Source organism: Varroa destructor, unplaced genomic scaffold, assembly GCF_002443255.2.
Source record: "Varroa destructor unplaced genomic scaffold, Vdes_3.0 BEIS01000007.1, whole genome shotgun sequence".
Lineage (NCBI taxonomy): Eukaryota > Metazoa > Arthropoda > Arachnida > Mesostigmata > Varroidae > Varroa > Varroa destructor.
Window position 1 is genome coordinate 34,963,007 of NW_019211460.1, and position 14,048 is coordinate 34,977,054.

The following is a 14,048-nucleotide window of genomic DNA, read 5'->3' on the forward strand; positions in this document are numbered from 1 at the left end:
GAAAGGTTAATTTTTTTGTCTTTCAGTTACCTGTACCCTGGATAATATCGCAACAGCTCGATCCGCATCATTGCGAAGGCCTTCCTAAGTTTAGATAGGTCATTTTTAGCACTTCCGATCCATTCCTGATGGATAATTTATCTAAAACCTGGTAAAGAGCCTAAAAGTCTGCTTATTTTATGGCGGTATCGATTACTATGAGTTGACGAATTTTTCGTTGCTTGTTATAGATAGGCTAGAAAGAGAGAGAAGTAAGCTCGGGAGGACGAAAGGGCTTATACCATTAGTGCCAAAAGATAAGTTTTACTATTATAGCTGAACCGGAAGTTTCCATGCGCTTATAGATAAAAGATATTACGAAGAATAGATTGACGTATAACAGATGCGAAGCATACGTTCACATACACTCGTATTTGACTGGTATTTGACGTACGAACTGGTTTCCTCACAGACCGTGAAGTCAACAGGGGAGCAACAAGCATGAGTGGGCCGTATTTCATTAGATTTTGATTTCCGCAGGTGAAACGTTCTGATTAGTATAAATACATGCAGTCTAAGTATCGACTGACAACACGATAAGGTATCAGCTCCTAGCTACGAATAAAGGACCTCTAGTCTGAGAAGATGATGCACAATTGAGACCGTAGCTGTCTAAAGTACAAAATTATTTTTTTTAATTGTGATTTTTTTCCTCATTATAGATTTAAATGAAACCTTTTTCCAATAGTATATATAGCAATGATACATACTCGAGTTTATGATTCTCTACTATACAGAACCTTCATACAAACAAGCAGTTCCAATCAGAATATCAAGCCTATAGCTATTTCCCCCCAGCGTGGATTATAGTCAATATAAATGGTCGCCCCCTACCTCAGTTCTCCATAGTCGCAATTAGGCAAATAAATGAGTGATGCTATCTATTTCTAACAAGCTATGATATGTAGTAGGCGAAGTACGAACGAGATGAGGAAGCGATGGAAGTAGGGAAGCACGAGCTGAATAAAAAAGCTTCACCTTATAGACAGTAGAAAAAAGTAAAAATCAATGAGAACGAAAAGGAGGCGGGGGGGGGGGGGGTCAGTACGTGAACTGGGGGGATAACGGAAGGCTAAAGTAGAAGTGGTACACAGACCATTCTGAAGACAAGTGAGTTTCGTTTGCGCATATTTTCGGCGTGCGGCGAGCTGATGTATTCAGCAACAATCTGTTTCCAACGTCGCCGACATAGCCATCCCCGGAAAAAACTCTGTACTTTTTTAATCTTCTTAATTTCTTCACTTTCCTCGCTCGTAGGCAGTGTGGACGTTCCATCGCTGGCTAGAAGCATGGGCCGCGACGGAGTCAGACGCCATTCCTTCTTTAACGTGCACAACTGAAACAAAAACCGAAGCAAAACACGATATAAAACGCATTTTTCTAATCGATGAAACATGTACATACATGTGCATGCTGAAGGTATGTATGTGTACAAATAATTCACGTGTTAATGTATCTGAATTATGAGAAATGCATATCAGTATTTACTGATTTGTTTTCTTTCAAATAAAGTCAGATTGATAAAGCAACGGACTAGAAGTATCCCGTCGGAGAAGATTAAAGCCATCTTAGGCCCATTGATCTTTATTAGATTTTCCCGTACAAAGTTCGAAGATGAATAGATACACGTAGATGAGCTCGAACACTACTCAACTGTCAACCTTGTACCGTGCTTGACCCGTTTAGATTATCGCTTGGGTAGATATTCAACTATATGGAAGCGTTCGCCACATAGAATATCCATGTAGCTAGCACCTATGATAGCACAAAAATACAGAATGGCTGAATTATGATACGAAATTAAATAAGTAACATTGTTGCATATATATATATATATATTGCAAAGTAACATGTTCCATATATATATATATATATATGTGTCTGGAAAAAATAAATATAAAAAATGTGAAAATTACAAGCGAGCAAGATCTTCAAAAATTCAAGTCGAGCAAAAGGCAGAAATCACTTTATCATCAGTTGGATTAGTCGAATGTGGGTAAGTAAACAAGTACGATCTAATTGTTTGATAGACAACAGGATCAAGAATCATGTCAAACATCAGCAGCTAGAACACTCGGTTAGTTTTATCGCCGATATCCCACACGTGATAGCGTGATGTTCTGAATGTAAAACTTTGTCTATTGAACTGATCCTAAAAACAAGCCTTGTTCTGTTAGTGATAAATATGCCCGTGTCAGAAATGGACGACCGTGAGGGAAAAATTCACAGCAAACTCAGCCTTCCCAGGTCAGCAATCGTTGTCTGGAGGACATTCTTTTTAGTCGAATATACGTTAGACTACCTAAGCCTAACTTTGGCTGAAAGGAAGAAGGAGACGATACTGAGTGCTACTTAACTAGCTTTGCCGATTTTAGAAAAGTATAATTAAGGAGACGGCGAGCTTGTACTCATAGCGCTAGTCCCCTTGTGGTTTATAGATATGGATGAGGAAGGGGGCTACCTCTGTTTGAATATGTATCAAATCCGAAACTGTAAATAATATAAAGCCTCCATGCTTGAAACCTATAAACACTGCAACAAACATTTAACATGAGCCTTTGAACACACTACTTAATTAAGTACACACTCAGCTCCTGCCAAAACATGTTGGTCCAGGAAATTCTCTCCTGATTTTTGCAATTTACAGTTCCTGAAATACAATCATATGCATCGTAACTGGCACGAATTATACAGCGGCTCTTGTCTATTGTTTTTTTTTTCCTATTTGCTACCATTGAAAAACTCATCCTCTGTTGTCAACGTTTTTCTGGGGTTACAAAGCCTTACCTAAAGTTTGGACATATGGGCATGTGTCAACGAGGTGGTTAATACGTATTAGGTTTCTCCTTGAATGTCTGACAAAAATTATCCATCCTTAGCCGAAGTCAGAAATTATAGGAAAATCCGGAATAAGTGAAACGCGCACGATAAGGAGTCTATAGCTAACAGTATTATTTGAAAGCGGCTAACCAAATTCGAAAAATTATACCTAGGGGTTAACGAACGGACCCCACTTGACTTGTCGACTTTGACGAAGATCAGCTCGAACCACTTTTGAAGGAAGGTGATGGTTGGTTGAGTTTATGTATGTCTCTTAGCTGTAGAGTTCTTACCGTGCGTGAAACAAATATTCTAGGTTGCTTCTGCAGCCTTTTGACACGTACGAAAGGGCTTAGTGCAGATTCGCTACTTTCCCAGCCTATAAAATCATCTTTGAAGTTCGAACTTCAGCTGACATTTCATCGTCGTAACGTGAAATGGCAACGCAGAAAAGGTCTCTATTAGATAACACTGGACCATGAAACGTGGTAATAAACATAAGCGGCTAATACTTACTCAACAACCTAGTAGATCACGGTAAATATTTTAAATGTCTATTAATTTTAATTTTTCTAGACACTCAACTCCGTCGAGTGTGACGACCTACTAGCACCGATCTCGCATCAAGTTCTTCAACATCAAACACGAACAGGGCCTCTGCTTAGGGTGAATTTCCACCTAGTAACTCGAACCGTCATGTTATATTTAGTGTCCCATTTGCTCATTATGTCTATGCTAAAGCTATCTTTTATTCTACTTTATAAGTTTCTGATAATTTTGGCAATGTTTTTATCGTTTATCATTAAATGTGTCGTGAACAGTGTCGGCTGTAGCGTTAGCTGTCCTGCCTTTTTCCCGGGGATCCTTGTTACCCCATTAGATTTATAGCAGTACCTCCTAACATTTCTGCTATAGCGTCCTCTACATTACGCGTGTTTGATATTCGCTTGTGGCATTGACATAGATGCGACTATTGTTGTAAAATTGGTCCCTTTTATACATAACGCGCTAAGGCGTTTTTGATCCGGATACAAACGATAGATTTGCGTAGAATCTGTTGAAAACCGGTGGGCATTCATTTTATGTGTGGCTCCTGACGCCAAAACGCAAACTGTCTTTAGATGTCTAGCGACAGAAGAGCGAGAGATTAAGTGAGAAAACAATATAGAGCCTGTACAAGTATTACTGATTTTGGGCCGGATAATTTTATCGCATCATTCTATTCAGAGGCCAACATAACTTCTGGACATTTATCTCGTATGTCTTAAATAGCATCCACATCTATTATCTGAAATTGATCTTATTTTCGAATATCCTCAAAAACTTTGTGTCGTTTCTATATAATAAAGAGAAAATAATTTTCATATGTCCAAAATGCGTATAATATTAGGTATTTACATTTGTTCCCTGTCTGCTTAAAGAACGTAGTCTCGGTGTACGTTTGAAATAAGTAAATTTGACTATGACTACATAGCCTCAATTCGATAGTTTTCGTTATTATATATTATATATAATAACATATATACATATTTCGATTGGCCATAATTTGTCATCGTCGCAGCAGTGATGCTTGATCCTAGTGTAAGTAGTTGGATAGCCATACTGGTCAACAAAGCCAGTGTTCAATAAGTGCATCGGGCGTTTGTTTGCGTCATCGTTGATGCACGTTCACCAGTCGCCTTACATTTGTACATATTTATATATATATATATATATATATGACCACTTAGGCTCGTGCGTTCTGGAGTTGATGCTTGCTATGTACCGTAAATGAAGGTACTGCTCTACCTGGTAAATAAACGTTTACGTACGACAAACCGCTCAAAGGACAGCCTACATGTCACATCGGTCTAGCTGTTGTAGCAGATGCACCCCGTTGCTTCAGAAACGCTCTAGTGTCGTATAGTCCGAGGAACCTTCGTCTTCGGCGACAGCTTCGGCAAGGTCGTAATGGGACGTAGCGTGGGGATATACAACGACGAGTCTACGTTGGTGCACTGGAGGAGCAGGCACAAGAAGCAGGCCAACCCACGGGCGAGAGTAGGCATCGAACGTAAAACCTACTGGTTATTATCAAGAATCGATAAAGAAAGTCGAGTCGAAGCATCCATCTACCACTGCTCTATTGCTGCCGTTCAAGCGGTGCTCGTACGTTTTGAGCTTTCGACGGCGACCCTGTCCCTACAGCTGAGCTCATATCTACATTCCTACCTGCACACATATATGTGCAGTGAGATCAAGTTTGTGCGCGGGTACTGCACATCGCACATGGAAAGGCGAAGGGCCAAATGCGCATACGTTTATTTGTATCTGTGTTAAAAAACCCATCAAACGACGGCAGCTGAGATACCGTTTCAACTCAAAGTTTACTGCATTTCAAAATTCGCAATACCAAGATGACTGTTGCTGCTAGAGTTGCTATGTTGAGTCTACCTCAGTGAGTTCGGATCCGATTGGATGGACGTCTGTAGAACAAGCTAGAGAGGGAGTCCCCATGGCCCCTGTGTTTCCTTAGTGCTCTCGCCTCGCATTCGGTGTTCTCATGGCGTCTCAGTATCCTCATCAACCGCGAAGCAACAACAAAAGCTATATCGGGAATAGCCAAAGTATCAGCAACAACGACAACAATGGGAACAACAGATCTAATGGCCGACGTTAGCAACGCCACAATGGTGTAACAGCAGCTCGCCGCGAAATACAACGAAACACCTTCGCTATGTGCAAATCAAGGCTGGAGCAGTAGGAACTATATAATAACAGAGCGACAGCGTAAACCTTCAAAATGCATATACGATTATGTATTTCACGGACGCGGCGCGAGGGTAAAGGACGACTAGAAGTTACAAAGGAATAACAACGTCCGGCTACTGAAAATGAAAGTCTCCGGTTTCCTGTGCCACTGGCCCCGTTTTCGCCGTTCACCTACTGCAGTTGTTACTAGCTTTCAACGTAATACTCTCCCATCGGTTGTAGTACCTACTAGACTCGGAAGTAAAGAAAGTAATGAGAAGTATTTCTGCCAGGCGGCCGAGCCCACCTCTAAGCTACGTACATCTTTCTTGATCAAAAAGATAGAATACTAAATAGGAAGAGATAATACACAGCTGGAAAATACCACCGAACAATTACATTCGAGTAAACAGTATGGCGAAAATATTTTTAATGCGTCATCGTAACCAATAGCCGCTTATAAATGCTGTTTAATAATTTACTTGAATATACTTTACGGTCATTGCTCTACGATTCAGGGGGCAAACTTCGATCAATTTCAATCTGTCTATTTTCTACCAATTAATCAAATACATTATTCACCTTCAACATTATTAATCGGTACGTTCGAGCTCCTTTATAGTTAAGTTAATTGTCGGACATCAAAACCTGATTGATAGCCTACTGTTTTTAGATCTGTCACCAAACATTTGTATTCCATAGTGGGATATGGCGCGGGAATAGAGGACAACGGAATACGGGATATGCTTTACGAGGCCACCCGTTTTTCATCTGCTACTGGGGAGCGAACCCCTCTGTTTTAGAAAGTTACATTTCGGCGAAGTCCGTAAGAATTTTTTCATCCTTAAATGCGACCGATTTACAGCTCGTGAATTCCTGAGAATACTTCTAGGTAACTGGAAACATTTGATCCTCGTACTCTGATATCCTAGTGGTTAAAGCCTGCTGAGTTTAGGGACATGTTATTGCCTAGGCTTGAACCCGGGCATAGAGAAGCTCACAGTTTGTTTCGTGCAGGGAGCCAATCGTCTGTTCGGATGCGTAACTACTATGTCTACTCGAAACATAGGGAAAAATTTAATCGAATATTTACCAAGGTCTTGATGAAAATTTTAGAACAAAAAAAACGTTGTACGTTAGAATATAGCATGTCACGGGCAATTTTGTAACTTTTATCTGAATAATAAAAATTGTAGAACGTTTCCCAACAAGCTATCCGAGTCAATTAATGACAGCTCTTCTTTTAGCATTTTCACTTCTTCAGTGGCTTTTTATGTTGTTTAAGTGTTTACTCGTCTACCTAGAACTGTATATATATCGTGTATTATCCTATTTTTCGATCGTCTAAGAGGTAACAGGAAAATAGAAAAATTGCACGGCTTACATTGAGAGAAGCCTAGAGCGACTCCTACATCGGTTAAGCAGATATCGTACGTAGAAGTGGGAACAAGACTGCCAGAGCAGACTGGATTCGAAAGGTCTGTAATGAGTCTCAGAATCCGAAGAAGTTAGAAAGATACCGCATCGCTGACCTTGTAGGGGCCGGTGGACTGCTCCTACTGTCACCATTTGGTCACAGCTATTAATTTGTAAGACGAAGAATAGGAGCAAGACTCTTGCGTTAGTTGCACGCTGTAGCGGCAGCAGAAGCAGAAGCAGCAGTAAGCAGCATGACGCGTCCAGGAAGCTGCATCGTGCATGAATTCCTCCGGGATATTCTAGCCAACATGGCTAACAGCTGCGGCAGAATGAGGACGGCTAATTTGACTTTAAGGCCGCCCCTTTCTTCCTGCTACCCTCTTATTCCATTTTCCTTAGTGTTTTCCTAGCAGGTCTCAGCGTACGTAGTCGTGTTTCGGATGGCGTTCCCCCTGGACATACCCAGCCCTGCCCAGTAGTCATTGGACGTACGATGTCTGCTGCTACAGCGTTTTTCGGAAACTAGGACTGGATGTACTTTCGGACTTGTAAGCTGGTAGCTACCCAACTGCCGCAGTGGTTCACTTAATGGCAGTCGCCCTTTCCACTGAAAATCCACAGCATCGGTGTTCAAGCAGAGCTGTTTTTCACGTCACGTTGGAAAACAACCTTCCCGAGCGTTCCGCTCCGATCTCAATGTGACTAGCGGCTGGGTACAGATGAGTACTAGTGCTCCATCACAACATCGTTCTTACCCGGCACCTCTTCAGTAAACAATTTCGTAAGACTTATGGCAGTATGGGTAAGGCGATGAGGCGGGCGAGCCGCGGTTACCTGCGATTGCAAGCTATGGACCGCGTCTGGCTGAAGATCGTAAATTGCCGGCTGAGTTGCTACATCCGTATACTAACTTTCGTTCTTACTTTTTCCATAGCTCCCTGTAACCGATATGCTCGTATATCTCTGCTGCCTTATATCTCCAAAGCACTGAATATACGTATAGGCAAAGCACAATATCTAGCCATAATTGTAGATGTATTCGGTAATGGTGGTAATGGTTGCTTGTTGAAGCTATATATTGCTTTAATTTGCAGTAGCAGCACAGGGGAATCAAGCAACTAGGAAGCCTGCTCCATGTGCTGGTCATCCCCCAATAAGTCGCCTTTTCGTTCCCTAGAAGTAGAACGTTCCTCCTGGGAATTAGTTTCGCAGGAGGCGTACAGCTCGCGATAAATGTTGCTCACACGACTTTTGCTTAAATTGTCTCCACATGACCGTGTGCCTTACAGCCATGTAGAAATGGCAAGTATCTCTGCTTCTCATATCATGAGGAGACGACGAACACAAAGGTTACCCTTCATCGGTATCAATAATTTTGCACTAAGCTGCGACATTTGCAGGATCATCTATCTGTTCTGGAAGAACCGAAGAGGCCAAAAATGTGGCTGCTGTGCCTAGTCGCGAAAGGCAGTACTACGCTTTATTTTGCGCTGTCTTTTTCCCTCAGCGTTGCTTGAAGACGGTGTTCTCTTTTCCTAACTTCTACAGAAAAGAACAAGTGGACGAAAAAAGACAGCTAGGAAGGATACAGTAACTAATACCGTCCCTGAACAGAACACCCATGTCAAGAGTTCGAAGATGGGAGGCAACCAGACCTTGTTGCAAAAGTCCCCCCCCCCCCCCCTGCTATTGCTATTCTTGCTTGCTTTTACTAAGCGCGATAGGAAGAAAAATCTTTTCTCATTCCTGCCTGCCGTTCCTCTTCGCTCATTCGTCTGTTTTCTGTCTAATTTTTTCAAAGAAGCTGGACCAAGACGCGCGTTCCTCATGCTTACTCCTCTGCAACGACGTTCGACGTATCATCTCCTTACCTTCCTCCATTTTACTCCACTGCTTTCCTATCTCTTTCGTCCGCTTCTGGATATAGCATGTTTACAGGCTGCTTAGGGCGCGCTCCGCATTCAAGGCACCAGCGGAAATCTGGGAACACAGAAGGCCAGGGAAAACGGGAGCAGCTTTTCTCCCTCTCTCAACGGTAGAACGGAGGATATTGTACTACTCTGGCAAGCTGCCTGCGCCATTGCTGCGGACTGATTGCAGTAATGTCCGTTGGGCTGAAGGGAAATATGGTAAAAATGGAGGGGTTTCGACCGCAGAGGACACAAAGGGCCGCGAAGGCGCTGAATGCGGCCAAAAACAAACATGGCATTCGACTACGCGGTGGGGTTACTGGCTATGTCGAGTCAATTCCACTGACACGTTTGAGCTTATTATAGGCACTGCGTGAAAAAAAGATCCAAATGGTCATACATATGTAGAGATATAAAACATTATGAAATTAAATATTGATCAAGTCGATACATTTCCGGCAAGATAATCGCTTATCTTAAAAAGCACATAATCATATTACGAATTTTATTGGCACACACTAATATAAGGCGCTTAGGAAGTTGATATAGTAAGACACGTACGATGACGTGTGTAATCATAAAATGCTTGACAAAAATTTATCATTACCATGTCTAGCGATATACCATAAGCTCATTTAGCACTTGACGAAGCACTGAAAATCGCGTAATAATTTTTGTTCCATTACAAATTTAATTCAGTTTAGTTTGTAGCCATATCAAGCACAAATCCCAGGAACACCACATTGAGCACATACGTGACGCATATCCGGTTAAAGTGCGCAGACCACCCCGGAGTTCCTTGTGGTAGCGCCTGACAACCTCCACCACAAACAAACTCCACCACGATTTTTCTTCTATGAAGATCTTCGTTTGACGATCGGTTTTTTTTTATATCGGGTGTGAGTCAATGAATGGGGTGATCATCATTTGGCAGCCTCATAATAGAGCTCGTGACGCTTAACGACTAGATAGTAAGAGGTCTAGCCAGTCATCAACTACGCTAGTGCGTCCGTCGTCAGCTCTAAGGGTTAGTCTAAACGGGGAATTGAAAATTGCCTTTCTTTACAGATTTACAAGTAACTTACGCGGGTAGGTTGAAACGAATCTTGCGCTTAGGCTGAAGTGCAAATATGGTGGGCTTAAGGGCCCATAAGTAACACAGCCAAAATACCGAACAAATTGAATGACTAAGCGGAGGGAGTGCTCACAAAACTGTGCGACAATACCAAATGCTACTAAATGGATGTGAGGGGCACTACCCCACAGAGGAGTGGCGCAAAAAAACAAGGAGTAGACCAGATAGGGCTGTGGATCATCGCCAAGAAAATTACTAGAAACCAATTTCTTTGCGGCACGAAAGCAATGAAATGTTCTTAAGCTCTTTCTATAAAGCTAGAAGTCATCTAAACAGGGGTTAGCGTGGCAATGGAAGAACGAAGGGAGGCAAGGTTCGATAACTTCCAGCACGTAGGTCCTGGCATTCCCTTTAGCGGCAGACAAAAAGAGCTAAGTTGGAAAAGCGGCCAGCAAATCGTTAACGGAAATATGAAGAAAATTCAGATTGCCTTCTATCTCACTGAACATCTGGGTCAATTCGAATGCTTCTTAGTACACGTACGTCTAAAAACAAAGAAAAACGTTCTTGACCAAGGCCATCTGCAGCGTCAGATGGAGAACTTTTAAAGGTTAAGACACTGAAACTGATGTTGGACGGTCGAATTCAAATGGCCAGCGCCGACTTTTGTAGCTAAGCGTGTATTTATCTGCCTGTTAATCATATCTGTGAAACTGGAACAGATGTGCATGTCGACCTATAATCATAAATGTTGAGAAGGCCCCGTGTTTATTTGAATCTAACAAAAAAGGTAAAACAGGTCTAGGCCCGAATTGACAGGCAAACAACCGCTATCACAAATACGAAGTGATGTATTACGACGTCTTTTAATAGGCTTCTGAATGTGGCATGTTGCTTCGAGATTTTCATGAAGAAATTCATGATTACAGAATGTTGTAGACAACAATGGTCTCTGTTTGCAACCGTTGCCAACGACAAAGCAAATTAAGATAATGATTTTACACGTAATGGGTTGTAACTGGGCCGGGTTTTTCAATGAAAGCTTCGTTGTGCGATCTGCTTTGTGCTATAATCTATATATTTGTCCCACGAACGATTTTCTATCACACCTGGTTAAGGGGTGGTGCAGACAATTCTTAGATGTCTTCCTAACCATATGTAATTAGATCGATATAGGTGGAGTACATAGACAATATGTTTGCCGTCCCGCCTCGCAAGTGGATTTTCTGTGGTATATACTAAGAGGTGGAGCAATGCAAGAAGAATCGCTTGTTTAAGCTGCTAGTCGAGCGACGACCGCAACGAAGTTTAGTTTATTCTAGGATTCTGCAAACCGAAGTGAGAGTTCTATGCAGCGAAACTTCGCCATGGATCTACTGAACCGTGGTAAAAACCAATCACCAAAGTGTAATCATGTTTGTGATAAACATGATCCTGTGGGTGTACTAGCTTCGCTGGAGGAAGATCGATGGGACAATGTCGAACTTGATTTGTGCTCACATTTGCTGAAATCAAAAACTTTCGAAGATCGAATAAACACTCGGGCTTGGAAATAATGCGACAATATCTACGCATTGACTTTTTCTATCTGATTATTGAGTTTGTGGATGATTTTGTCAATAATCTTCTGTATCGTATACTTAGTCTCTGAATGGGTGTACGAATCTATCTGGATGTTATTCTATCTACCTACAAAATTACCTCGGTGCGAAGCTTTTTGATCTCGACGGTTAGTTCTTCGCATTGTTGTGTATATTGCCATTTTGCTGTCTTTTCACTTTCGACGATTTGTACCAGATGAAGATGTTTTTGCTCGAGTTCTTCTTTTTGCAGAACCATTTTGCTGAAGCTGAAAAGGCAGATGGAAAAAGATAATGACAACGAAAAAAGGAAATTATACGAATCTAAACCCCGTCTTCACATGCGTGCCTATCTGTATGCGCAAGTTTGTCTCAGTCTTTTGTCGTTTATCCTTATAGTTCTGTAATAGCTGTGGTTACGGGTTGGATCAATAGTCGATTCTGGACTTTGTTCCAGTGAATAGACGAAGCTAAACCTGAAACCACTCAATGCTATGAAGCCCTCAGAGGTACCATAGCGGCCGATCGTCCTCGCGGTTGCCGCTCCTCAGGTTACGGTACGATATGATCCTAGCAAGCCGAAAAGCAGGCAACGTAGGAGTGGTGCCTGCTCCCCGGAGTCCAGGGTACAATCCGAGCCCGAGAAGTGCGCAGGACAGTTGGTTTTCAAGGCTTTCCCCGATCAAACGGCCGGCCGATCGGTCGACCTGTCGCTGTCGCTATTTTCAGGTAGGAGATGGCGTGTAAGGAGGCAACTCTTACTGGAACGATGACTCCGCACTTTCATTTGACAGATGCCATAATTTTCACCCGTAATCGTCGCGACATTCGTCGCACCTACGCGCCTGATGCCATAAGTGCATCGCAAGGTAAACGTAGCAGCTCTTTTGACAAACAGGACTCGACACCTTTGCCTCAGCAGGAGATGTACCTCCGGCTGCCAATTATTTATAGCATAGTAGTAGTACATTTCGTGTTCCATAATAGTAATTAATAATAAGAATAAAATTGGAAATATAAGAGCCTAGGAAAGAAAGTTAGGTCATGAATATTTATATATATCTGGAAAGAATTTCGTCGTTTTTCTTGTAAAATCAAACATAGCTTCATGTGAGTCAAATGCCGTTGTATCTTGTTGACACAAGCATGGTTTAGAATATACCGCTGGCATTCAGTTAGTCAATCTAGGTGGAACTGGAACAGCGACGAACGAAATCACAGGCAATAGATATAATAAAACCGTTAACAATGAACGTGACAAAGACATCATCAGGAGTTTGAACTTGTCCCTAAGAATGTTTCGTGAATATCGTGACGTAAATAGCTACCATATCAGCCTAATGTGATTTAAATCGAATATTGGTGTTTAAATAAAGTCTCTATCTAGAGTACATCTACATAGCGGTTGATATCCTGTATTCTTTTCGAAAAACGTCTGCTATTCGTCAAGAAACACAATCAAATGTTATATAGCGATGCTAAGTCCTTACTGGGTGTGCTTCAGTGAAAAAAAAATATGTACATTGGACAGTTTATACTGTATCTCACGTTTTATAGGCAAATTATTATATCTTCTATTGTTAGTGTTAATAATAATAATAATAATAACGGGTAGTTCTACCCAGACAGTGTACGTACGTACACTTGGTCGATGTGGTTATAACAGCGCTTGTAAAAGAGCTATCCAGATAAGGATTTCTATATATTCAATTGTTATGATATTGAAACGAAATTTTTCAGAATGTCATAAAGACAGCCTTTTCATCTTTTTGCTTATTTTTATTAAGACAAAGTACCTTGCAGCGTCGATAGCCTGTAGCCAGCTGTTGCATTCCTGTTCCGTTTCGGCCTTTAGTTCGTACATCCGAGAGTTTTCTTTTCGATAACTGATCTGGAAGATGTACTGTAACACAGGTCAGAATTTAACGTTACTATATATTTATTTGTAATGTAAGTACGTGTACAACTTTTTATATAATTGTTCCAATGACGGAAGATATCCGTGCGCGTACAAACTAGATAATATACTTAACAGCTATATATATATATATATACGTGCTTTGACAATATGAGAATCCTACAGGATCGTTTGTTGTTGGGGAATAGGTGACCTACTACAGAGTGTGTTACAACTCATTTTTCTTTTTAAATGTTTATGATGATTCTATGGATTTATGAGCTTTTATGTAGTCTCTTATTAGAGTTGTTGGTCATTATCAGCTGCGATGATCATTCAATAGAGAGCTAGGTAGAGTCTATCAAACATGAAAATCATGTCTGATAATAGAAGCATCATCACAAGTCGGTCTAAAACTATTTAGAAGAAGTTAACAATAAAATCTTGAAAATCAAAGACTATCGTTTGGGGTGTCTATAGTTTTTAGCCATCTAGTATTTTTCGCCCATCGAGGTATTGTGATTCTGCGTGGATCCAAATGCTGGCATTGTTTTCTCTATACTAGTTCCGAAGACTCA

General features: G+C 41.3%; 1 protein-coding gene across 2 annotated transcripts in view; it reads right to left on the bottom strand.

Annotated features, from left to right (window-relative positions):
• The window catches only part of LOC111254976 (ras-specific guanine nucleotide-releasing factor 2-like), a 181,156-nt gene that overhangs the window by 89,035 nt on the left and 78,073 nt on the right, over positions 1-14,048 (bottom strand). For both annotated transcript variants that reach the window (XM_022816496.2, XM_086976020.1), the window contains exons 2-4: positions 13,370-13,476; positions 11,695-11,842; positions 1,136-1,375 (exon numbers count right to left, since the gene is read on the bottom strand). In XM_022816496.2, the coding sequence (XP_022672231.1) occupies positions 1,136-1,375; positions 11,695-11,842; positions 13,370-13,476 (495 nt within the window). The remainder of the gene's footprint in view (positions 1-1,135; positions 1,376-11,694; positions 11,843-13,369; positions 13,477-14,048) is intronic.